Genomic DNA, 26,952 nt, shown 5'->3' with positions numbered 1-26,952 from the left:
TTACAAAGGGAAAGGTAACTAAATGGGAAGAGGCCAAAAATGTATTTGGACTGCACGATACAGACTCATTTCAATCAATACTTGATAGGAGAGGCAGAGTATGAGCAAAGAGAAAGCAACAGGGGATCCTAAGTGAAAGACCAGCACTGGTAGCGTTTTTAGTAGATCTAGAACAGAAGCTGCTGTTAAAAAAGGAATACTTATTACAACATATAAAATACTGCATCATAACTATAAGAATCAATCAGAGGCGGTTAGAAAGGATTGGGAAGAGACTGGATAAGCAATTCACAAAGAAATAATCGGGGAATAATATGTATTTCTCCCAAATATGCAACAACGTCTAGAAGATTTCGGATCCTTGCTTAGAAGTGTTTTTATACCTCAAATAGACAGCAAATGTTGGAGGTGTGATAGGGAAGAAAGAGGTAATTGGGAACATGTTTTCTGGGAGTGTAATGAGTTGGCAAACTTTAAAGATTCTCTGCAGACTCCTCTGTCAGAGATACTGGGTGAGCAAATTGGTATAACTAAGGAAATTATTTTTTTGACCTATGATACAGAATCAGCATTGCCTAGACATAGTAAGGCCTTGCTGAATCAAATTATGGTGGCTGCCAAAAAAGCAATTACTAGAAAATGGAAATCAAAGTCTAAATCAACTGTATTAGAAGGGGTAAATATAGTAACATAGATAAAACAACTGGAATTGGGATCTTTAGAAAAGGGTAGGAGCAAAATGGGAACTGTGGGAACAATACATGCAGAGGAAGAATGAGGATTAAAAAAGCAGGCTTTTAATGAACTGTGTAATGTTTGTCTGACAATGACTGGATAAACTATAACTGATGTATAATATTTGCAACTAAAATTATGTCAATATGATTTAATTTATGTATGATTGCATGTTCACAGACATTAAATTTACAAGCCTTGTACTGAGACTTTACAGATAGAAGAGTACTGTATAAAATAAATAGGAGTCATTTAAGAAAGTATTAGAGGAGATAAGCAAGTTTGAGCATTAACAGAAAAGTAGTGATGGAATAGTAACTTGTTTGTGCTAATTAGAAGCAGGTATAGTAGTTTAAGTACAATAAAGTGGGGGTATTAGAAACTGATAAGCAGGTTAAGTGATTTAGTGCTTTAAAGGGAGGTTTAAAAAAGGTGATGAGAAGTTTTATAGTTATGTCCTGATGAGGAGCAGAAACAAAGCAGAGAGGAAGTATTTTAGTAATGGTTTTAAAGGCTGAAGGCATGTGATACAACTGACAGATATAGGAATTTTATTTCAAGTTCTAGCTACCCTATTGGAACAGAGACTGACAGCCCTTTTGTGGTTTGTAGATGGTAAGCAGTTATTATTTGACCAAAGGGGACAATTTATAAGATACTATTGGAGAAGGGTCTAACTGCTTGGCAGGTGGATGGGGTATGGATGATTTTAGGGATTAAGGTGAGCGGAGTATAAGACAGGTGGTGAGGAACCTCAAACCAATTAAGTGTTTTTAGTGCTAATTAATGTGCGCTGCAAGTAAATCTGACAAGTTTGTTGTAGCACTGTTCAATTTTACAACTAAGGGAGGCTTGTAGGTTGGTCATGACAGGGAGTCCATATAGGAGACAGGGTACTTTATGTAGGGTGCCCAGTTTTGATGGGCTTTCTTGATGTTGTGGATAAGTAAATCAAGATTATTTTAAAGTTTGCACCGTGCACTTATTTAAATATTAGTGGTATTTATAACCACTTGTCTAGGTAAATATAATCAACAAAAACGATGTATAAAAAAACTACTTTCAATGCACTTCGCTTTTAATTCACTAACATACTGATGATGTGTGTCCTTGATAGAATGCCTTTACGGGAGAGTACTTGGACAGGATTTGCTAGAAAACATGAGGAGGGGTTAAAAAAGCAAGCATCAGCAAAGACACTAGTGAGATTTGTGACAGTAGCTTAGCAATAATATCAAGTATTCTCAATATGATGCTACCGTAAGTTACCCTGTTTTGCAACACTACACTGAGAGGAAGCAGCTATCATGTAGTAAATAACCTTTGTATTTGATCTGCAGAGCACGCATACTACTGTTTGCTATTATGTTTTATTTACTGGCCATCTACTGTAAAATGGACCAGTTTCATTGAACTGTTTATGCTTACTTACCATTGTCTTACCCCTCTCTTTAAAGACATACCAGGATTAGACACCGTTAAGTTCATTCCTGCCGAATCCGATTACACACAGACTTTATAAAAACAAACACAGAACTTCTTCCGAAATGTTATTCGTGCTCCACGATGCCATATAATAAATAACCCAAACAATGCATGCTCCACGTTCAGGAAATGGCTTCGGACATCACGAACAGAAAGCAGCAGGATTTGTCTTCCTTTGCTGTGGCTATTAGTAACAGAACACAAAAAATGGAATGGAAGCGCAAGTTAAAACTCTCAACCGTAAGACACCAACAGTAGCATCTTAGCTCCTCTCACGGGTTCCACCCACTCCGTGCATTTCGCGGCAATATTACATAGACTTTATCAGCCCCGCTAAATCAAACGCTGCCAAAGTCCACACAATAATCTTCTCTAAAAGCAGTCTACTCTTCTTCCCAACCCAGTAACAGCAAAAGCGGCCCCTAACTCTACATAGTTGTTTACTAACATCTCATTTACTGTACATTTTAACTACATTATTTGAAACTGCCGCTTGTCAATACTGATGTCATACACGTGCGCTGACCTACTCGGCTTGTTACACAGTAACTTGTACTTAATTTCAGGATTTTGCTTATGCGTTATGGCGCTTTTATTAGTTTTATATTCATAAGGTAAGTTTTTGCTTTATTAACATGGTACGTGTTTTAATTAATTGGTGAGATTAACGCAGGTTGTGACTTTGACTTCTGTAGTCACAGTATGTTAGTAAGTTTAACTAAGTACAGAGCCGGAAATGTTTAAGTGTAACACCATCGCAAGCAGCTGTCGCCATGTGGAAAGTTAGTGTTGCAACGCATCTGTAACAGTACTATGTAGAGTGGTGTTATTATGCTTGCTGGAACTTGTTTTAAACTATGGTAAGATGACCTGTTGGATCTAAGCTACTTGTATGATGCTGCATAATTTAACGAGTATTGATGCGATATTTAAATACAGCACATGAGCATATAGTTACTAGGTTGCCAAGTTTTTTCGGTAATCTCCAAGTGAAGTAGGAGATTACCGTTTTTCCCCCACTTCTGAATACTGTACCCTTTTTGCTAGGTGGGGTGCGCTTTAACTTTACCATTGTGGTTACTCTTTCACATCTTTTTGGCTTATGCTGACCTTAATTAAAGTGTATGACTTTCAGAAGAATATCTGTTTTACAGTAAGTTTCCTGTTTCACGCACGCCTCATGTTAAAATTGCAAGCGATTTTGAAGGAAGAATGAACATTATAATGTGTTGTTTTCTTTGTAGTACTGACACCACACGGTTTTTTTTTTTGTAAATTTCAAGCTGTATAGGTTTAATGTTCGTGTTTCTTTGACCTTCATTTGGTATTGCAGTTGCACCAGAAGTGCTTTAAGGAGCTGTTGCTCAAATGATTAAGGGAATGAATGTACTGTTAAGGTTATTGATTATGTAGGGTGTGGGTCAAACTACTGAAGAGCTTGACAAATAAATTACTGAAGAGGTTGAAGGGTTTAACCTAAAGCTGAACAGAAATGTTATGTAATCAGAGCTGCAGATATTGAAGCATATTAGTCATGTATTTTCAGATCTGAAGATTTAAAAGCAGATGACGAGAAAATCGGACCAGAAATACAAATGCAATCATAAAAGTTTTATATATGATACAGTGTCTAAAGTGTATTTCAGATATGTTAGAAGGAAGTTTTCCATTAAGAAAATTAATCGAACAAGATGTGAAATGGCATAGGAGTAGAGACTTTTGAAAAGCTGTGACAGAAGTTGCTCCATGTAAGTATTTTGATGTGAATAAATGAATGACATGATATGTACAAGCACGCCAGAATATAATGGGTATACTACTATTGCAAGACGATAAGCCAGTTGCATATAGGTCCAGAGCTTTTGCTGACCATCTGAAAAGAAATGCTTGGATGGTAAAATAAATTCTAGCAATATTAAAGTATAAAGTATGTGTAGCAAATGTTCTGAGTTATTCATGTTTGCTAAAGCAACAGCTTGGTGAAAAAGTTAATTGGTAGTTTGCCTGTGACAGAAAATAAGCTTATATAATTGTTGGTAATGTATAAAAAGTTATTCGAAGGTAAGAAGTTGACCAAGATAGAAAACTGCTTTGAGGGGAAAAAAAATCAAACCTTACTTTCCATTTTGAGAAGGGATTAGTTTCACATTAGGCTTAATGTTGAAAACTGTCAAACTTATAGTCGATGCTTGGTTAAGGTAAAAATGTTAGCAAGAATACACGAGTGGATGCCATTTGGGAATAGTGAAGTGTTTTTTTTTGTTTATTTAAATCTGAGCAAAATATTTAGAACTGTACTGTGAGTGATAGATATCATAACAGAAGAGACCATATATATAGCTGCATAGCTGCAAGATGTTGTGATCAGTCCTGATGCTTCTACATGGTTCAAATACTTTCTATTCAACCATTCATTACAGGTAAAGGTAGGATCTGGTCTTTTCTGCGATTTCCTCATTCTTTCTGAAGTCCCAAAAAGCTCCACTCTGGCACTTCTGTCAGTCTTCATCAACAGACTTTCACTAAACTTGCCATGTTTACTACAGTGTCTTTATACAAATTATATGGTCAACTATGGGAATGATCCTTCACATTGTACAATTTGCAACTCTGCTTCAAAAGGGCCTTCTTCACCTACAGCACTGGTTAAACTCTACAAAACTACTGATTAGTGCCAAAAAGGCCATGTTATTCAGTACCTCTAAAAGATTATCCAAATCCTTTCATATTCTTTACTGTGATAATAATCCCATTGAAAGCAGCACTTCTTTTAGATATGTGGCTAGGCCAACAGCTAAACTTCCATGGGCATATAGAAAAGTTGAGAGCCAAGATTAGCAATCTGCTGCCCCTCAAATCTATAATCTAAACAGCCAAACCAGAGACAGTCGTTCCCCACAAACCCCTTCTTTCAGACTGCACTCTGCTAGCCATTGCTTCTCTGTACTGGCACCAAAACTGTGGTGGTCACTGCCTCCTGTTTTAACAAAATAAAAACTTAAGTTTGTCTACCAGGGCTTGAGGCATAAAGGACCAACACATTAGAAACCCAGGTTTATTAAAATATGGATTCGCGCTTTCACAAGTATGCTTCTTCAGATCCTGACATAACAAATCTAAAAGGTAACAACTTCTTAAACCAAAAAAAAACAATCAAAAGAAATACACTTTAATGAGTTAATGACCTTGCTTTTAGAGCAGGTTTTAAAGGTATAGTGTGATTTAAACCTGGTGGTCTATGTACCTGCATAATAGCAGTCCACTTTATCTCAAGAAGCTCTGTCTTATTAACAATATCCCCTCCCCTCACATTCTGCTTGATTAATTCAACCACAGCGAACTTAAAAGGGTGACCGTGGTTGCTTTTAACATGTTTATAGAGGGCATTCAAACAATTTTTGTTCCTGATATCACCCAGATGTTGTAGAACTTGATCCTTGAATTTTCTCATTAATCTTTCCTATGTAGAATGCTGTGCAATCTGCACAGTTGGCTAAATAAACTACATTTTGATTCCTACAATCAGCATGTAAATTAAAAGTAAAATTCCTGTGTGGTTGGATGGATAAGCATATTAGTGCAAGACATAGAAGAGCAGGCCTTACAAGCTCTGAAAGGGAATGTCCCATATTTAGACTATTCTAGCATCCTTTCTAAAGGACTTATAACAAAGTTCCCTTTTTAGTGTTAAATTGTTCCTCAAAACAAACCTAGGTACATCCCCTACCACATCTCTAGTTGCATCATCGGAATGTAAAATTGACCAGTTTCCTCTTATTACATCACATCATCATCATCCTCTTCTTTCGGCTGTTCCCGTTAGGGGTCGCCACAGCAGATCACCTGTTTCCATTTCTTCCTGTCCTCTGCATCTTGCTCTGTCACACCAACCACCTGCATGTCCACTCTCACCACATCCATAAACCTTATCTTAGGCCTTCCTCTTTTCCTGTTACCTGGTAGCTTCATCCTTAGCATCTTTTTCCCAATATACTCAGCATCCCTCCTCAGCACATGTCCAAACCAACGTAATCATGCCTCTCTGGCTTTGTCTCCAAACCTTCCAACCTGGGCTGACCCTCTAATATACTTATTCCTAATCCTGTCCACCCTCGTCACACCCAGTGCAAATCTTAACATCTTTAATTCTGCCACATCCAGCTCAAACTCCTGCCTTTTTGTCAATGCCACTGTCTCCAACCCGTATAACATAGCTGGTCTCACTACCCTCTTGTATACCTTCCCTTTCACTCTTACAGGTACTCGTCTGTCACAAATTACTCCTGACACTCTTCTCCACCCACTCCATCCCGCCTGTACTCTTTTCTTCACCTCTCTTCCACACTCACCGTTACTCTCAACTATTGACCCAAGTATTTAAACTCATCCACCTTCGCCACCTCTACTCCTTGCATCCTTACCATTCCTCTATTCTCCCTCTCATTCACACACATATTCTGTCTTACTCCTGCTGACCTTCATTCCTCTTCTCTCTAGAGCATATCTCCATCTCTCCAGGGTCTCCTCCACCTGTTCCCTACTCTCACTACAGATCACAATGTCATCTGCAAACATCATAGTCCACGGGGACTCCTGTCTTATCTCGTCTGTCAACCTGTCCATCACTATTGCAAATAAGAAAGGGCTCAGAGCTGATCCTTGATGTAACCCCACCTCCACCTTAAATGCATCCGTCACTCCCACAGCAGACCTCACCTCTGTCACACTACCCTCGTACATATCCTGTACCAGTCTTACATACTTCTCTGACACTCCTGACTTCCTCATACAATACCACAACTCCTCTCTAGGCACCCTGTCATATGCTTTCTATAAGTCTACAAAAACACAATGCAACTCCTTTTGACATTCTCTGTACTTTTTCCATCAACACTCTCAGAGCAAACATCGCATCTGTAGTGCTCTTTTCCGGCATGAAACCATACTGCTGATCACTAATCATCACGTCTCTTCTTAACCTTTCTTCCACTACTCTTTCCCACAACTTCATGCTGTGACTGATCAATTTAATCCCTCTGTAGTTACTACGTATACTTCTGTAATTTTAATGTAATGATTTCATTCATTCACATAGATGGAAGGCTCTTAATTTGTTTCTGTAGTCTCAGCTTTACTGGAGGCTCTAGATGCCCGTGGCCATACAAAAATATGGCAATTCCTAAAATCGCTGATGTCCCTTTCAAGTTTTTTCCTCTTATTTAACAGTAAGGTGATCTTCATATGAGGATACATTGATGAAAACATTTTACATTTTTTCAGTAAAAATCTCACCCTTAAATCTAATACTCAGTTCATCTTGCATTTTAACAACTTTTTCCATCATTTCCTTCTCACTAAGAGCAAAGAAATCATTCATAAGGCGCAGGTAGTCAAAACTCGGGGCCAGATTGAGATTTTGGCATTTAATCAAGAGTTCAGGAAATGTGTCTTTATAGGTAGGCATTCATAGCACACAAAGGCCAATTTACCATGTAGAGGTCATTTTGAACGCCTTGTGTGTATGGGCAGCAATCCTCCTATTGAACAATATGTATGCAGGTATAGCTAGTACTGCTGAGAACACTGTAGATATGGATGTGTTTTTGCCACTGTTGAAAGATTTTGAAAACCTTCGTTGAAGGTTGTGCATCAGAGCCGGCAACTCGGTACGTAAATATCTACTGCCAGTCATTAGCGGACCGGAGTTCCGTTGTGGCGACCCCTAACCGGGAAAAGCCGAATGACACAACAACTATACAAGCTCAAAAGAGCACAGTGGCATCACTTACATTTTGAAGCATGTCTCCATTATGGTGTAGTTCCCCATGGCCTTTGTGAGAAGGAAATGATGGAAAAAGTTGCACCTTATGTTAAATTTGTTAGTTTGTGAAAAAAACATCTATGATAAGCTTGCTTCAGGTACCAATGGGACCTTTTGTAATTTAACAAAAGAGCCTTAGCGCAGCTAAAGCAGAATGTCTTTATTTGTATACACCCTGCCGATAAAGGCGGAGCAGTGGTGATTATGAATACATTTGACTATGTGCATAGCATGGCAACTTTAAGTGATGTGAATACGTATATGCCTTTAACCAAACATGATGTCAATCGATTTGTTACTGAAATTAAAGTTTCCTTAGATGATTTGCTCCTGACTAATATGATTATATGTATGTTGAGCATCCTATTCTCCCTTTGCTCAATGGCCTACCTAAGATACATAAAGGAAGGGAGAACCCTCCCATGCGACCAATAGTAGCTGGTCGGGGTTGGGCCACTGAGCCTTTATCAATCTTTGTTGAACAGCAATTTAAGTCTTTTCTGAGTAAAGCTCCAGCAGTGCTTAAGGACACTGCAGCTTTCCTACAAACGTTTGGTGAATGTGTGAGACATTTAGACTTTATTCATAGGAAGTTTATTTTTGTTAATTTGGACATGATCATACCCAACGATTTTGGGATTGATTCCATACGTAGTTTTTTGAATAAGGCTAATATTTTAACACATGTAAGAATTTAATTAATGTGTGCCTTATTGGATTTGATCTTTAATTATAACATCTTTGTTTTTGATGAAGCTATTTATTGGCAACGCCTGGGTGTGGCTATGGGCATACCTTGCACGAACAGTTATGCCAATTTGGTGCTTGTAGATTGGGAGGATGTTGTAGTATATAAAGACCATGCTTTTAGAGATCATTTGGTTTATTACAAGCGTTTCGTTGATGATCTTTTTATTTTATGGGAAGGGTCATATGATTATGTGAATATGTACAATATTTGGAGAGAAATAGTTCCTGTTTTAGGTTTACCATGCATCATTCTTATGAACGCATGGATTTTCTTGATGTTACATTGGTTTTAAGAGATGATGGAAGTATTGATTCTTTTGTGTACTGGAAAGAGTGTAGAAAAAAATGAGTTGCTGAGTAGACAGAGCATGCATCCCACCAGGATTTTTAATAATATTGTGAAAGGCCAATTTTTACATGTATCCAGATTACGTACTGATTAACGGTGACTATGCCACAGCTACTGGAACACGGAGTAATGATTTTATCAATAGAGGTTATAACCAGAAGGAAGTTAGGACAAATTTAAATGAAGTGGATAGTTTAAGAAACACCACTGGTTTACCCTATTTACATAGACATCAGAATTTTAGTCAGAGATCAACTTCTAATAGACCTAAATGTCTTCTCTTTTAGATTTAGTAGTAATATACAGAATATAAGGCAACTGGTCAATTTTACGTTCTATTGATGCAACAAGAGATATGGTAGGGGATGTACCTAGGTTTGTTTTTAGGAACAATTTAACACATAAAGGGAACTTTGTTATACGTCCTTTAGAAAGGATGCTAGAATCATGGCCAAATATGGGACATTCCCTTGCAGAGCATGATAAGGTCTGCTCTTCTATGTCTTGCACTAATATGTTTAGCCATTCAACCACATACACAAATTTTAATTTACATGCTAATTATAGGAATCAAAATTTAGTTTATTTAGCCGACTGTGTAGACTGCACAGCGTTCTACGTAGGAAAGACTAATCAGAAATTTAAGGATCGAGTTCTACAACATCTGGGTGATATCAGAAAAAAATTGTTTGAATGCCCTCTGTAAACATGTTAAAAGCAACTACGATCATTCTTTTAAGTTCACTGTGGTTGAATTAATCAGGCAGAATGTGAGGGGAGGTGATATTGTTAATGAGAGCTTCTTGAGATGAAGTGGATTGCTGTTATGCAGGCACATAGACCTTCTTCTTCTTTCAGCTTTTCCCAGTCAGGGGTCGCCACAGCAGATCATCTGTCTGCTCATGATTGGCAGTGGAGTTTTACGGTGTCGAGTTGCCAGCCCTGCGCCCAACCTTCCACAGAAGGCACACACACACACACTCACTCACACATAGGGCCAGTTTAGAGTGTCCAATCCACCTACTGCATGTCTTTGGGATGTGGGAGGAAACCGGAGGAAACCCACGCGACCACAGAGAGGACATGCAGACTCCACACAGAAGGCACCCCAGCCGAGAATTGAACCAGAGAACCTCTTGCTGTGAGGCAGCAACGTTAACCGCTTCACCACCGTGGCTGCCCACGCAGGCACATAGACCACCAGGTTTAAATCACACTATACCTTTAAAATCTGCTCTAAAAGCAAGGTCATTAACTCATTAAAATGTATTTCTTTTTGATTGGTATTTTTTGGTTTAAATAGTTGTTACCTTTTAGATTTGTTATGTCAGGATCTGACGAAGCATACCTGTGAAAGTGCTAATCCGTATTTTAATAAACCTGGGTTTCTAATACTTGGACTTTTATGCCTCAAGCCCTGGTAGACAAACTTAAGTTTTTATTTTGTTACTTCTTTGTTTGCTGCAGTTTGTGTTTTGATTCTTGGTGTTGTATTGTTTTTTTACATCCTTTTTAGGTCAGAGTACTTACTAGAAAAGGTTGAATACAACTGTCAGTCTAAAGGACATGTCGTCTAAACTGGTATCTCCAGCTGTGTAGTAACTTTACCTCACATGTACCTGATCCACCTAATTAACTCACTCTTCCTAAACTGTGATTCAGCTTACCACACCATTACTGGTCTAACCCCTCTATGCATAGTCTTGTTCCCAACTGTGATTCAGCTTACCACACCATTACTGGTCTAACCCCTCTATGCATATGTTAAAGAAAGCACAAAGATCAATGCATGTAAGGTTCAAGCAAGGCACCCTTTATTACTTACAGCAAGGAGACAAAGTATGTAGGTACAAGGTTTGTCTGATTTTTCCATGGTTCAGCCTACAGTTTTTATACAGTTTTTTTACAAGTTCACAGAAAGATGCTATTATTAGATTTGCTGCTGACATGGTCAAATAATTGCTGTCTTGCAAAAACATGTTTTTGAGAAAAACAACATGGCCTTGAGTTTGTTTCAGCTTCCTTTAGTTTCTCACAATTCTTTCTCTAGTTCTGATATGATATATTCAAGGTACAGTCCTGGCCTCAATACACTTTCTGCTGACCATGGTGGATTTACAGGCATCCATTGTTCTCTCTTCAGAGCTTCTAGCAGCTGCATATTTTCACACAGAATAAGCAGAATAAATGTATTAACTCCTTTTAACCCTTAATACACTAAACCTACATATTGCATTGCAGTTATACATTTTCCTAACATTTCCCCCCTTTTATTACTTTATTCGACTTTCAAAACAAGCCTAAACCGTTTTTCTTCCCTTAACCATTTTCCACTTAGGATTTGCAGTTAGAGAGTTATTCAGTTCAAGCTTGTGAAAGCATTTCTTCAGCTTTTAATCAGTACCTCTAACTCAGCATTCTGATATAAAGTCTTTGAAATTGAAGCGTCTATTAAATTTTCAACTAGTCCTTTTATACAGGGGATGCAGCAGCATCCACACACCATTAGTAAGGCTGCCCCTACACAGATGGCAATCAGAGTGTTCATCAAGATGCTGCCCCAACCCCCGAAACATTTTTGGAAAAAGTCTGTTAATGGATTCGGTCCTGGTTGGGCATGGCCAACACCTGCTGAATTATTTCGAGATGGCTGTCTATTTCAAGTTTGTTGTCAGGAATAACGCACAGCACTCCTCCTGGATTAAAGCGCATAACCCTGCTTTCACCGCTAGGGTGAAGTAGAGAGCCATGCGATTTTGAAGCACCACTGTCCTCATGGCTGTGAGTTCATTAGTCACCAATTCTAGGGCGGAAAAAGTCACATTACTCATTGTCTCAAGAAGTTTGGATAGTTTTCTCAGCTCACAGATTGATTTCACTGCTCCATATGCTGGTATTATGCCTGTCCAAGATATGACGTCATCGCCCAGATCCATGTGCGACAGTTCTTTGTCACTAACATGGGCTAGATCATGGTGATATATCCAGGATGCATCAATTTGTCCCACCGGATTAGCGGGTTTCTTGATTTCTCGAACATTTCGAATTTTCCCCTGGAGTAGTGTCGATACATGTTGTATTGCTGGAATCAGATATGCCAGAAAACAGCTTCCAGACCAGTTGCCTGATAGCCATTTATATACTCTATCACCACACACGAAGTAGCAGTCAGGAATTGCGACTGAAATGTTGCTGATTTTATAGTTACCCGGCTTTTGTTGGATCATAGCCCAGAACATTTTACTATACACTATTTGATTTTCATCAACCGTTTTCTTCCTTTCAGTAAAGTCATTGCTATTGCCAACCTGTAATTGCTGGCCTTAGTTTGTTGTTGTGCAGGAATTCCCGGTACAGTAATGTATCACTGTCATATTACAGGTGCTATTTCCAACTTCTGTTTTTCTGTAGTTTTGAAAGCATATTGTTCCTCTTTTTGCCTTAGGTAAAATAGGGTCACTCTTTTAATCGATGTCACATTCACTGCATCCTTCAGTAGTGCTTGCCAGGTTTGATTCATATTTAAGGGAATCTGTATTAAGGGTATTCCTCCATGTGCAGTAGGAATAGCTGCACAGACCCAGCAATTGGAGATATTGAGGGTGTCCGCATAAGCGTGCTTAATAGCCTGATAAGTATTGAAATTTGGGTGCCACTTTGCACGTTTACTTCGTTCTACTTGTGTGGCTGAGAAGAGAAATGGCCACAATAAAAAGATTATCATTACTAATACAGTCAACAGGATAGTCGTGCAATATTTCTGTGGGAATGGTTGCTCCATATTGCCCTTATCTTCTCCATTCTTCCCAAAGGGATGGAAATCAGTCTTCATTTTGGGTTCTGTTGATCTTACTCTCTTCCCTAATAGGACCTTCAGCACCGATGGTTGCTTCACTGGGGTTGAGACGAGTCAGTTCCTATTGATCTGACCCCCCCCCCCCCTTTGTAGCCAGACTTTGTGCTTAGAGTCCCGGTGGAGAGGTAAGATCTTTACCCAACTCGAAGTCTTTTACTAGCTTGCAGTGTGTCAGATGGATTCACGAAGCCCGCTCTGCGATCTTAACTATAGTTGGTGTTGACAGAAGTACCTGGTAGGGACCTTCCCACTTTGGTGACGCCCAATTTTTTCTCTTTACAATTTTAATCCACACCCAGCGTCACTGTCACTTCCGAGGTTGCGGCTTGCTTTTGACCTGAAACAGAATTAAACTGCAACAGATGTTTAGAACTAACAACTTTTTCATATATTCAGCTAGTGTAAAATCAGCTTCCTGGTCTGACATGAGGGGTTTCCACTGGGGTGTGTAATAAGCCCTTCCATACAGCTTTATAAAAGGAATCAGTCCTTTTGCTGTAGGGACAGTTCTCATGCTCAACAATGCTAAAGGTAAACAGTATAGCCAGGCTTTTCCTGTTTCAGCTATCAATTTCCATAGTTTGCTTTTCAGTATGCCATTATGCCTTTTAACCAGCCCTGCAGACTGCGGATGATATGCACAATGATTTTTGAGAGAAATACCAAAAAACTTACTCAGCTGCTGTATGGTTTGATTTACAAAGTGCGTACCATTGTCACTATATATTCTCTCCGGAATGCCAAACCTAGGAATAATTTCCTTAAGTACCTTTTGCTACTGTAGCTGCATCCGGATTTTTGGTTGGAAAAGCTTCCACCCACCTGGAGAACATATTTGTTTTCACATTTGTTTAGTTCTATAAAATCCATAGAGATAGTGTGAAACGGATATGGTGGTGTGGGAAAACTCTCTCGCTTAGGCTTTATTGCCCCCTGTGCATGGTGTTTGTTACAGATTTGACACATTAAACAAAATTATTTAGAATAGTTTGTAAAGCCGTACGTTGTGAACACCTGGTTCACCAGCTGTACCATCCCCCCTGTTGAGACATAGCACTGCCCATGGCTCAACAATGCCGCATAGCGGAACAAGTTAGAGGGTAGTATTGGTTTTCCCTCCTTAGAGATGTACAGACCCTTCTCGAGGATTGCTCCTCGTCTTATCCATCACTGTTTTTCTGCTTGCGTAGTGAGTGTCTGCATTGTTTTTAACATATCTAAATTCAAGGTTTCAGAGGGTTGTAATTCCTTATCTAGAAGGAATACCTCTGTAGCTGCTTGTTTTGCAGCTGCATCAGCTCTCACATTACCTTTTGAAATTATGTCCTGTTTAGTATGAGCTGTACATTTGCAAATAGCTACCCTTCGAGGCAATTGAATGGATTCTAAGAGATCTAAAATAACCTGTGCATGATTTATAGGTTTGCCAGTAGATGTTACCATTTCACGGTTTTTCCACTGTTGTGCAAACACATGTAGAGTGGAAAAAGCGTATTGACTATTAGTGAAGATGTTTACACACTTATTCTTTGCTAAGGTACATGCTCGTGTCAGAGCAAATCAATTCTGCTGCCTGTGCAGATAAATGATACGGTAAGGATTTTGCTTCTATAACTTCAGTATCCGAGACTACTGCATATTCTACTAGGTTCTGTCCTGCAGGGCCCCTTTTGCATGAGCCATCCACGTAGTATGTCACCTCGGCATTATCCAAGGGGACATCTGTGAGGTCTTTCCTAGGTAATGTCTTCTGCTCGATTATTTGCAGGCAGCGGTGTGGTGTGCCGTCTGCAGGAGTTGGGAGCAGGGTAGAAGGGTTTAAGGTCGTACATCGTTCAATTGTCATATGAGGTTGGCTCAACAATATGGTCATGCAGGAGAGATGCCTAGCAGGAGAGAGATATGCTACTTTTTCTTGTAATAAAATAATCGCGACTGCATGAGGTACCTTAGAGTGAGTGGGTGAAATAAGACTACTGAAGTCGAAGCCTGCACTGCCATTGCTGCTGCAACTACTGCCTGTACACAGTGTGGTAAAGATCGTGCTACTGGGTCTAATTGTGATGAATAGTAAGCTATGGGATGTTGCTTATCCCCATGTTGTTGTGTTAGTACTGATGTCATATAACCCTGCTTGCAATCTACAGTCTGGAAAAAACGTTTATGATAGTTTGGCAATCTCAAAACTAGAGAGGAGGCTATTAACTGTTTCAGCTTACAGAAAGCAGATTCTGCCTCCATTGTCCACTGTAACAAGTCCTGCGCTGCCATAGGTGTCTTGTAAATAAGGTCAGTTAAAGGCGCGAATTCCAAAGCATAGTTTGGAATCCAGCTCAGACAAAAATTAGTCGTTCCCAAGAAGGACATCATTTCCTTCTTGGTGGTGGGCTTTGGTGCCTGTAAAATTGCCACCTTCCTGTCCTCATCTAAAGTTCTACCTCCCTTGGATATTACATATCCCAAGTACTTTACGTGTCTTTTTCACAGCTGTGGTTTGTCCTTGTTTACTTTATGTCCCTCCACAGCTAAGAATGGTAGAAGTGCTATGGTATTTTCCCTACAATTCTGCAGGGTGGGGGCCGCTAGCAAAATGTCATTAACATAAAGTAAGACCTGACTACCCTTCGGTGGATTAAACCTTGCCAAGTTGCTTGACATTTTCTTGCGAGAATATTGTAGGGCTTTCACAATATCCCTGTGGCAGTCGCGTGTATGTGTATTTTTTCCCTGAAATGTGAATGCAAACCAATGCTGGCTATCTGGGTGTATTGGTATTGAAAAGAATGCATTACTGATATCTACCACAGAAAAATAGTTATGCTCAGGTTTTAAATCATTTAACAGGGTGTGTGGATCTGGCACTATAGGTGCCCTTGGTATTACGGCATCATTTACAGCTTGTAAATCCTGGACCATACGCCATTCTCCATTGGCTTTTTTAACTGGAAATAAAGGTGTATTACACGGGGAATCGGGATATTCCACTAGCACCCCTCCCTTAAGCAATGCTGCTATGATAGGTTTTATTCCTGCCTCTGCATCTTTTCTTAAGGGATACTGTCTCTTTCTTTTGTGGTCTAAATGCTGACTTTGGTGTGATATTAACTGGTCCTGCTGTACGGATAAGTCCTACATCTGATTCCCCTGTTGACCAGAGGGTCTCTGGTATACTGTTGACCAGAGGGTCTCTGGTATACTCCGCAAGGCATTTTCTTCTTATGTCAACAGGAGTACCCATCAGCTATCTTCACGAGACTGCAGATGTACAGCTGAGTTGGCTTGAGTTACCCAATTCAATTTTTGTACTTGTATTCCCTGTCTTGACAACTCCAGTTCTGTTTGTTTTTCCCATCTTGTAACTCTCTCCCCGAGGTCTGCCCACCGTATGTTTTTATTTTTGGTTAAGCTTACATGTGGTAGTCGATTGGATTTATAAAGTGTCAAAAACTCCTGAGGCAGTGAACAGCTGGCTACACTATTTCCTTCTGCGTCCCAGTATAAGTTTCTTAGTACCAATCTGTTTGTATAATGCTTAAATAATTATTTTTCATACTCATTATCAGGCCTTGGTGTGTTACAAAAATACAGGGTGCAATGCAGCAGGTGCTGTTTATCAATGTCCTGGGAAGGAAACTTACTGACTGCTACGTTCATCAGTTCTTTGGTCACAGTACCTGGACCAGTCGTAACCAGGTCCTGACTGTCCCAATAAAACATTTCACTCCCCGATTGCACCATAAAGGTGTCAGTTTGTCGCTGCGCTTTCATGCCCTGCATAGTTGGAACCACCGCTATGTTAAATAACTGCATGAGATCCCTGCCCAAGAGAGTCACTGGGCACTTTGCAGAAACTACAATCTTACTTCTTTGTGTCAATCCTGAAACAGGATCTGTTATGGTGATGTTGTGGGAGAGGGGCTCCCGGTATAACTGCCCATTCGCTGCTTTGACTAATATGTAGTCGGATGATTTGAGTTTTCTGGCAATTTGGAGGGGTGTATCAGGGTTCGTGATGCCCCTGAATCACACGCAAATTTAACCTCACTGCCTTTTACCAAAAGTGTAACTTCTGGTTTTGTATCTGCTAAATAGAGCTCCAAGCTCAATAAAGCCAAGTCTAGTACTTCATCTTCTACTTCACCATCATCAATTCCCTGTACTTCCTCTATTTCCCTTTTCACATTCTCATTCGTCCTTTCTGTACTGGTTACTTCTAGTGATTTCTGACTATCATATAGTCATTTCTCACCTTCCTTGTTTTCCGTTGTAACCTTCTTATTTTTCCTGCAATCCCTCACTAAATGTCCCTTTTTACCACATTTAAAACATTCTCCCCTTTTCTTACGTCCTTCAAAGTCTTCTGATCGCTGATCAGACTGCTTACCTCCCTGTGTATTTTTCCTGCCCTTTTTCCCGGGGTGTACTACATAAACTTTTGCTCCGTCTTCGAAAAATACCTGAGCCTTCTTTTTCTTTTTGCTATTAAAATGCCTTTCAGCATGTCTAGCATATTCAAGTAGTGAGTGTAATCTGCTCGTTCGATGGTCAACCATATGTTTTGTAATGAAACTGCTTATAGGTGTACTACTACCTTTTAGAAATGCATTTTTCAGCTGCTGTTCATATGGGGAATCTTGTTTTTGATCTTCAGGAACTTGCATTCCACAGTGGTTGTTAAAACATTCTAACAGTTTAGCAAAATATTGGTCAACTGATTCACCCTCCTGCTGGACACATTGATTAATGCAAGTCCAGTCTGCCCTAGGTTTCCATTTCTCAGAGATGCGGTCTGTAAGTCCCTTCACTCTAGTGTCTAATTCTGCGCTGCTATGTGGGAGGGGTTTTTGTGCAGCGTCACGAGAATTCCACTTGCCACAAATCATGTACCAATTTGGTCCTACAATCTGTCAAACTACTTTTTCTATTTCTTCCTCATTCAAGTTATAACTCAGCCTCATTCCTTGTAAATCTTCTGAAAATTTTTTGAAATTAAGTTTTGGATGGGGAATCCCTTCTGTAGCTTTCCGGATGTCTTCCGGAGTCCAAGGTCTATACACTAGGATAGTTGGAGTCTGATCTTCCTGTCCTGCCTGAGGGTTCGGAACTTCTATAAATGGGCATATTTCTTCTTCTACAGGTCGTGTATTCCTAGTTACCTGCCATAATTCAGAGCCTTTTTCCTGATTATTTGCCTTTGTTCGGGACCTAGTTTCGATGGGATCCCTAACTTTTTAGTTAATTTCAGTTTTAAGCTGTCCCTGTCTCCAGTGAGCATAGGATATAATGTGGGTGCATTAACCTGTCCACTCGCTCCGTATTCTGGTAAAGGTGGGGGAGGCGGAGGTGCCGATGCCATTACCAAGTTATTGTCTTTCTTATCTAAAAACATTGCCTTTGAATCTTTGTTCTTTTGGTCTTTGCGGTTTGCTTCCTCCAGCCATCTGTGTGCCTGAGGAATCCCTAACTGCCGTTGTTTTTTTACTTAACCCTTGGAATCGGTTTTGAGTTGCTTGATAAGTGAGGACCTTTCTAATTTCCCGCCAAATTCATACTTAATAACCCATTTTGAAAAATAGCTAACGTTGTCTGCACGCTGCGACTGCATGTATTTTGCATCTTCCGTCAGTGGGTTTCTGGGTGTTTTTGTACAATTGTTACCCATTTTTTTTCTGTTTTTGTTTGCTACGTAGATTGTACAGAAAATATTCTCTGATGCCTTCAAATTTTTACGTGTACCACAGATTTTGTTATAGTCTCTTCAGAATGACTGTCTAAAGTCTACTGATCTGTTTCACTTGATCTGTGACAAGACTGTACCTTTTTTTCTATCCCTGACTGTAAGAAAATACAATCTGACAGAAACGATACACATCTAATCCCTGATCTTGAAACAGAAAAAGTAGATTCACCTTACCTGAGCCCACGTGATTGATCGCTGATTCGGAAAATCCGTCCTTCAGTCGCAGATCAGAAGGTGACTGGACTCTTGACAACAATTCAGTTGGAGGTCTTTATATACTATAGAAGAACCGATTTGGTTTCTTCCCCGTATGGTTTCAGCCACCTGGCCGTCTGATCCATGGTGAAGAGAGGGCTCCGGCTCGAAGGACCAATCTGTTAAAGCACAAAGATCAATGCACGTAAGGTTCAAGCAAGGCACCCTTTATTACTTGCAGCAAGGAGACAAAGCATGTAGGTACAAGGTTTGTCTGATTTTCCATAGTTCAGCCTACAGTTTTTATACAGTTTTTTACAAGTTCACAGAAAGATGCTATTATTAGATTTGCTGCTGACATGATCAAATAATTGCTGTCTTGCAAAAACATGTTTTTTGAGAAAAACAACCTGGCCTTGAGTTTGTTTCAGCTTCCCTTAGTTTTTCACAATTCTTTCTCTAGTTCTGATATGATACATTCAAGGTACATTCCTGGCCTCAATACACTTTCTGCTGACCATGGTGGATTTACAGGCATCCATTGTTCTCTCTTCAGAGCTTCTAGCAGCTGCATATTTTCGCACAGAATAAGCAGAATAAATGTATTAACTCCTTTTAACCCTTAATACACTAAACCTACATATTGCATTGCAGTTATACATTTTCCTAACAGCATAGTCTTGTTCCCAACTGTGATTCAGCTTACCACACCATTACTGGTCTAACCCCTCTATGCATAATCTTGTTCCCAACTGTGATTCAGTTTACCACACCATTACTGGTCTAACCCCTCTATGCTTAACCTTGTTCTCTTTCTTTTTCCTGGCCGCTGTTAGCTTTCCTAACCTAGCCTCATCTCCACCACTTCTACTACAACTCCATTCTCCAGTTTCCATTCCACTTATGTAATTCTATATATGTTTGGTTCTATTGTTTCGATTTTTCTGTGCTTACACATGCATGTAAACCACTGTTATTTGCAAATTGTACATTGTTTTGTTTCATTATGACAGAACCCTGTTTAATCAGTGTTCTTCCATGGTAAACAAATTTAAATAAGTAGGTAACTATAACAGTTAGTACTGCAGTGGTGGTGCTGCGGTAGCATTGTCGCCTCACAGATAGAAGTTGCCCTGTTCGATTCTCAGCTACAGCATCGTCTGTGTATAGACATGCGTGAATGGGCGTACCTTCGTTGAAGGTTGTGCGTCAGGGCTGGCAACTCGGCATGTAAAAATCTACTGCCAATCATTAGTGGACCGGAGTTCCGCTGTGGCGACCCCTAACTGGGAAAAGCCAAAAGAAACGACAACAAAAGGTAACTATAACAGTTGAAGAGAATATATTATTTAGCATATATTTCTGGAAAGACCCCCAGTAATGCACGAACAGGATGTTTCAGTTTTTAAGAAAGTGTATGTGATTTGTGTTGCTCTTCAATGCTCCCTGATGTCATGGGAGTTAACAGGTACCATTATTAGATGTGTACGCAGTACACTGAAAGCTGTAGTTTCAAGAGTTGTAATTGCAGGCATAGTAATATTAGACTATGACCCACAATATGGTGTTTGAGAGTTTTCAGAACACTAAGATTTTCAGCACCTTGTGCATAGTTAAGACAAGTGGTAATCTAATGGTCAAGTTCATAGAGCAATTCAGATGGTCATAAAACCTCATGAAGAAGTCACAGAACTTTGTTGCATTATTTCACACTTGCCCTTATTGGGATAAAGAAATATTCTACTATAGAGAGAGGGTCTATCACTAGCTCAGTTACTGATGGGTTATAAACTGTGTACAGTTCCTGCATCTGTGCCTTTACTTACTCCTCAGACTCAAATCCAAACAAAAAGTTTTGTTGTGCTTAACATGCAAGATGCTGTTCTTTATTTCATAAGTGAGAAAGGTAAGAAATCAGCAAGGTCAAGTGTGAAGCAACTGGATGGTGGTGTTTCTGAATCAATGGTGCAGCCAAGTTCATACAGAAGATGGGGATACCGTATACAAGAAACGGAAGATAATTTTTCAAGACAAGTATAACTGAGTGACTGCAGAATGTAGAGACTGTGTTACTGATGCCCTGAGGAATGTTGAAATATCAAAGAAGTGTCCAGAGAGGTAGCATTTGAGGTGGCCCAAGAGGCACTTTTGAGAGGGAAGAGTTGAAGAGAAGAATCTAGCTTGTGGTTTAGAGTACTAAAATGAGCTGTTTTAAGTAATTGTCTTTAGAAGGAATTTCCAGCACATTGCTGTCAGCATTGCAGTCCACAGAAATGAGCAATCATACAAGGGTGTAGAAAATTGTTAAGGTGGCAGATGTTCATAAAATTTGAGCAGAATAAACTGTGTGCACTGCATTGAATTCAAATAGTTTTAAAGCACTGATAATTGTAATAAAGTGCCATATCTTTGTATTACTGATGTGAAGGTCATCTGAAAATTTTTAAGTCTTTAGGAATGAATTCGAGCCTGCATTCCTTCTTATGGTTTGTCCCGATTCTGGTGGGGGCAGTCTGGTAGCGGAGTTTAGGAGAAAACTGTGTTCTCATCTACTGTAACACTACTGCTTTTCTTTCTTTTATTGCAGTTGGCCTGGGTAAGTTCCAGGGGGTGGATCCATTTTTTTGTAGTCTAAGACATGAGCTGTTTGGACTGCAGTAGGAACTTTTTTATTTATTTATTTTCTGAAGGTTAAGTCTGATGTGTTCTTCTTAGCCCAATAAATAAGATGATGAAGAAGTTGCATGTAAACCAAAAGGGGCCTGTTTCTCTCACCAGTCCTATCTAACATATCTTCACCGACAAAAATAACTGAATATGGTACAAGCTGACATTTTTTGTCTGGGACAAGGGTATGTGCCCTTATATCAGGTGGGATCCAGCTCAAACCAGGACATCTTCATGGCTGTGGGAGTTGGACTGGATAGGCAGGGTTCCCCTTCACATGACCGAATTTCTGTAAACTCGAAATTCATAAGCCCGAAACCAGAATCTCGAATTTACAAAAACTTGAAAATGGGAAGGAGAACTAAAAAAAACACCTTTCTAATGTTTTTGCAGGGGGCTTTGCCCCCCTGCACCCCCACACCCCCCTACTTAAATATTCCTACTCAGAGATCGCACTACAGCGGAGGACAGGGAAATCTTCCGGTTTGCGCTGTAAGCGTAAGTGCAAACCGGAAGATTTCACTGTCCTCCTCTATAGTGCGGTCACAGAGCATTTAGATTTAGCTGCGAGGATGCAGGGGGGACCTTGCCCCTTGCAAAAAGGTAAGTAGACTCTTTAAGCCCTAAACTTCCCATTCACAATTTCGATTGAATGGAAGTTCGAGATTCTGGGCTCAAGCTTATGGGTTTCGAGCTTCGATTCATTCGATCTTGTGAAGGGAAACCCTAGGCAGACATTCTCCAGTGGCTAATTTCAATGTGTCATGAGTATGACTGCAACAGTAGTCCTGCTCTAACATCTACAGCTATGGTGGGTGTGCTCACACAACTGTGTTTTGATGCTACCTGACTTGGGAGGCTGATTCCTATCCGATGAAAAATTTTATGGTAGAGGTGAAAGTACTGAATAAAGCAGTTGTACTTCATTGTGTTAAGGGACCTTCAAAAGTGATAAACGTTGTAATAAAGTTTTCTTGAATTTCTACTTACAATAAAAACATAGTATAGCCATTTGCCAAGAAGATAATTTGGCTGCTTCTAATGGCAAGCGTATGTGATTTTTCAGAATGGTACCAATACAGTGTTGTATGATGGAGAGAAGAAACCTTTCTGTGGCGTGTAACATTTTAGAAGAGTATACCAGGTTTAAAATGTTTTGAGCATGCATTTCTTTGTAAAGGTCAGTTCTGTGGCGGGGTTAACTCTGACTCGCATAACCTGTACTCCAGTGTTGCTCATTAAAGGGAGCCACTAGGGCAACTTGATGATGAACCATTCAATTCTTGATAGACTTAAACTGAGTTAAGTGGAACATAAGTTAAAACAGTAAAAAAAAAAAAAAAAATCCTTTATGGGAGTATTCGCTTTCTGTAACTTAATGTACCAGGTCTGAGGTCATAACTACACTGACTAGGATATATTTTAAAGAAAGTTCCAATGTCCTCCAGATTTGCTTCAGCTAGTTGCAGTTTAACAGGTAAATGAGATGGCTCTGTAGGGCCATTTAAAGTCACAGCCCTAAATGGTTCATTATCATTCATTAATGGGAGTCTCATTTAAGACTATGAAGAGTTAGGCAATTGTCAGGAAAACTGGACCCTGCTATGAACTCAACATAAATACAGTGGATATAAAAAGTTTACACACCCCTGTTAAAATACCAGGTTTTTGTGATATAAAAATTGGGACCACAATAAATCATTTAAAAACTTTTCTCACCTTTAATGTGACCTGTAACCTGTACAATTCAGTTGAAAAACAACTCTGTTAGGTGAAAAATAAAAAAACATACAATACGCTGGTTGCATAAGTGTGCACACTTAAAGTAATAGTTTGTGTGTGCACACCCTTAAACTAATACTCTGTTGAAGCAACTTTTGATTTAATTACAACATTCCGTCTTCTTGGGTACACACCTGCCATCCATTAAAGAGAATCTGATTAACCCTAAATAAAGTTCAACTGTCCTAGTAGGATGTTCCTGACATTAACTCAGTTGCCTGCTACAGCAAAAGCCGTGGTTCGCAGAGAGCTTACAAAGCTGTCATTGTTGAAAGGTATCAGTCAGGAGATGGGTACAAAAAAAAATTCACAGCATTGGATATACTATGGAACACAGTGAAGACAGTCATCAAAAAGTGGAGAAAATATGGGACAACAATGACGTTGTAAAGAACTGGACATCCCTCCAAAATTGATGAAAAGACAAGATGAAAACTGGTCAGGGAGGCTGCTAAGAGACCTACAGCAACACTGAAGGAGCTGCAGGAATTTCTGGCAAATGCCGGTTTTCTACTATACACGACAACAATCTCCAGAATTCTCCATATGTCTGGACTGTGTGGGATAGGGTTGAAAGACGGAAGCCTTTTCTTACACAGAAAAACATCCAGGCCCAGCTAAAATTTGCAAAACAATACAAGTCTCCCAAAAGCATGTGGAAAAATGTGTTATGGTCTGATGAGACCAAGGTTGAACTTTTTGGCCACAATTCCAAAAGGTGTGTATGGCACAAAATCCACACTTCGCATCACCAAAAGAACACCATCCCCACAGTGAAGCACGGTGGTGGCAGTATCATGTTTTGGGGTTGCTTTTCTTCAGCTGAAACTGGGGCTTTAGTCAAGGTGGAGGTAATTATGAACAGTTCCAAATACCAGTCACTTTGGCCCAAAACCTTCAGGTGTTATCTGTAAAGCTGAAGAAGAGGAGGAAGTTCACCTTTCAGCACAATGACCCCAAGCATACTTCCAGATCAACAAAAGAATGGCTCCACCAGAAGAAAATTAAAATTTTATAATGGCCCAGCCATAGCCCAGATCTAAATCCAATAGAAAATCTGTGGGGTGACCTGAAGAGTGCTGTGCACAAGAGATGCCCTCACAATCTGACAAATTTGGAGCGCTTTTGTAAGGAAGAGTGGGCAATTATTGCCACATCAAGATGTGCCATGCTAATAAGACTCCTACCCAAAAAGACTGAATGCTGTAATTAAATCAAAAGGTGCTTCAAAGTATTAGTCTAAGGGTGTGCACACTTATACAACCAGCGTGTTGTTCATTTTTTTTATATTTTCAGCCTTAAGGTGAGTAAATGATATGGGGTTCATTTTGACGATGGTGGAAGTTACAGTTGCTAAGAAGCAGAGCTGTCCTGTATTGGTGGTACCAAGAGCAGGATTTTACTACTTTGTTGTGCAGAATAACTGGTCCAGAGAGGTTTGTATTGATGAAGTCCAGAAATCTCTGGACATGCAAGTTAGTGTATGTATATGTCTCCCAGTTATTGGGGGGAGTAGTGGAGTTCTCCTAGGAGAATGGGATTGGAGCATAGAGGAGGTCTTGTAGTTGGTTATGATGTGATAAGTTGTGTTGTTAATGGTAAGCTGAATGCATACCTCTCAACATCTAAGTGCAAGAAATTTGGACAGAGCTGAAAATAATGGCGGGGGGAAAAAGCCTCAAAATCGGGGACAAATTTTGGACAAGTTTTAAATATCGCTCTTATAACCTTATAGGTTTTACATTAGCATAAATTTGGACAGAGTTGAAAATAATGGCGGGGGGACAAAGCCTCAAAATCAGGGATAAGTTTTGGACAAGTTTTAAATATCGCTCTTATAACCTTATAGGCTTTACAATTAGCATGTATTTCTTGAAAGATACAAAGTCTGAAACGTGTGCCATTATTTATTGACTTCAGTCCCCAATAATTTGCCAGAAAACCATAATTTTTATGAGGAACAAACTGGAAATATGAAGCAAAAATTTGCACATTCTGTGAAAATCTGAACAGTTGAGAGGTATGGTGTTCCAGATCTTGTCTAACTAGTTTGGATGGTGTTCCAGATCTTGTCTAACTAGTTTGGATGTGAAGTGTTTTGTTTTCTTCTTCCAAATATAGAGACAGCACTGCCTTTAATTCCTTCCTTCATCTAGTGTATCGGGCCTGAGCATGTGGTGTGTGTTGAAACCTTGCAGTGATGTGGTGCTGTCTGTGTTCTTGAACCATGTCTCTGTGATGATGCATATATCCGTGTTGCTTTCCAGGGCAAGGAGTACTTGTAGGGAGTGGAGGTTTTGTTAAAACTCCTAGTGTTGAGCAGCAATATCTTTATCTTATCCAGATTTTGTTTTATGTTGTGTAGAAGCTGTTGAGAAACTATGGAGTGGACAAGTTTTTACCCAATATGTGAAAGTCTTTGGGGGGATAGATGCAGATGGGGAAAGCCCTGGCAAAACCTTTAGAATAGTCTACCATCCCATTCCAGGTTGATATATATTGGACCCCCTTTGAATGACACCAGAAGCTAAGCCAGTTGTTGAAGTCAGCATTGTTTTGTTCATATTGTGACGTCATTCTTAGTAATGAAAAAATGCTGCGCAATTCAAAAAAATTCTGGTCTTCTGTCTCAACCCTGCTTAACCAAGGGGCAGAAAAAGACCTATGCCTTTCACTTAATGCCCCTCCCTCTCAAATTGCTAAAGACTTCAACAGTCACTTTATACAATCCATAGACAATCTAGTCTTTAAAACCCCCAACTCCAGCCCCGCCTCCTCTTCCTCCTCATCTGCCCTTAACAGTGCCCCTTCGTCTAGTTCTGACCTTCTCCCCCTTAACAACTCAAAACCCTTTTCCAATAACTCAACCACTTTCTCTTTACAACCAGTACCTGCAAGCCTCCTAAAAAGATTACTGCAGAAGCTTAAACCCTGCTGTACCTCCTTGGACAACCTCCCTCCTTCTATACCTAAAATTAGCTGCTGACTTCATAGCACACCTCGTCAGCACCTTACTCAATAGATCTACTTCAGAATCATTAGTGTCAGGTATCTGGAAAATGTCCCTTATCATCCCTGTTCACAAAGGGGGAAACTCCACTGACCTTACCAACGTTCGACCTATAGCCATTCTATTTCCCATCTCCAAAATACTAGAAAAATGTATTCATCAACAACTAATGAAATATTTGCTGCAAAACAATCTTCTTGCACATACCCAACATGGCTTTCGTCCGGGCCACAGCACATCCATAGCCCTCCTATCGTTTACCGAATCTGTAAACTTAGCTAGAGATGCAAGTAGCTTTGTATCTGCTCTATTTCTTGACCTTCTTAAGGCATTCAACACTGTCTTGCATTCCATATTCCTGGACAGGCTCTCTAACTTAGGCCATACCCCTCCCACGCTACAAGTGGTTCTACAGTTACCTATATGATCGAAAACAATCCGTAAAGTGGTCACATCATATCTCCCCCTTTCTACTTAACCCCACTGGAGTCCCACAAGGTTTTTTTTTTTTTTTTTTTACAAACTACCTATGCAGTGCCTCTTCTAGTGGGACACTCAAATA

At 39.8% G+C, this 26,952-nt stretch overlaps 2 protein-coding genes across 3 annotated transcripts in view; one reads left to right on the top strand and one right to left on the bottom strand.

Moving 5' to 3' along the window:
• The window catches only part of RAD54L (RAD54 like), a 652,988-nt gene extending 650,421 nt beyond the window's left edge, over positions 1 to 2,567 (bottom strand). The window contains exon 1 of the mRNA XM_044085902.1: positions 2,168 to 2,567. Coding sequence (XP_043941837.1) covers positions 2,168 to 2,170 — 3 coding nt within the window. The 5' untranslated portion in view covers positions 2,171 to 2,567. The remainder of the gene's footprint in view (positions 1 to 2,167) is intronic.
• A 162-nt stretch (positions 2,568 to 2,729) lies between these two features.
• RPP38 (ribonuclease P/MRP subunit p38) overlaps positions 2,730 to 26,952 on the top strand; it is a 28,224-nt gene continuing 4,001 nt past the window's right edge. The window contains exon 1 of one of the 2 annotated variants that reach the window (XM_044085904.1): positions 2,730 to 2,834. The gene's annotated coding sequence lies outside the window, so the exon portion shown is untranslated. Of the gene's footprint in view, positions 2,835 to 2,932; positions 3,081 to 26,952 lie in introns of those variants that run through there. The other variant, XM_044085903.1, reaches the window with a different exon arrangement.

This window comes from Protopterus annectens, chromosome 10.part0 (genome assembly GCF_019279795.1).
Source record: "Protopterus annectens isolate FY-2018-M chromosome 10.part0, PAN1.0, whole genome shotgun sequence".
Lineage (NCBI taxonomy): Eukaryota > Metazoa > Chordata > Ceratodontiformes > Protopteridae > Protopterus > Protopterus annectens.
The sequence above is the reverse complement of the archived record's forward strand: the minus strand, read 5'-3'. Positions and strand labels throughout refer to the sequence as shown.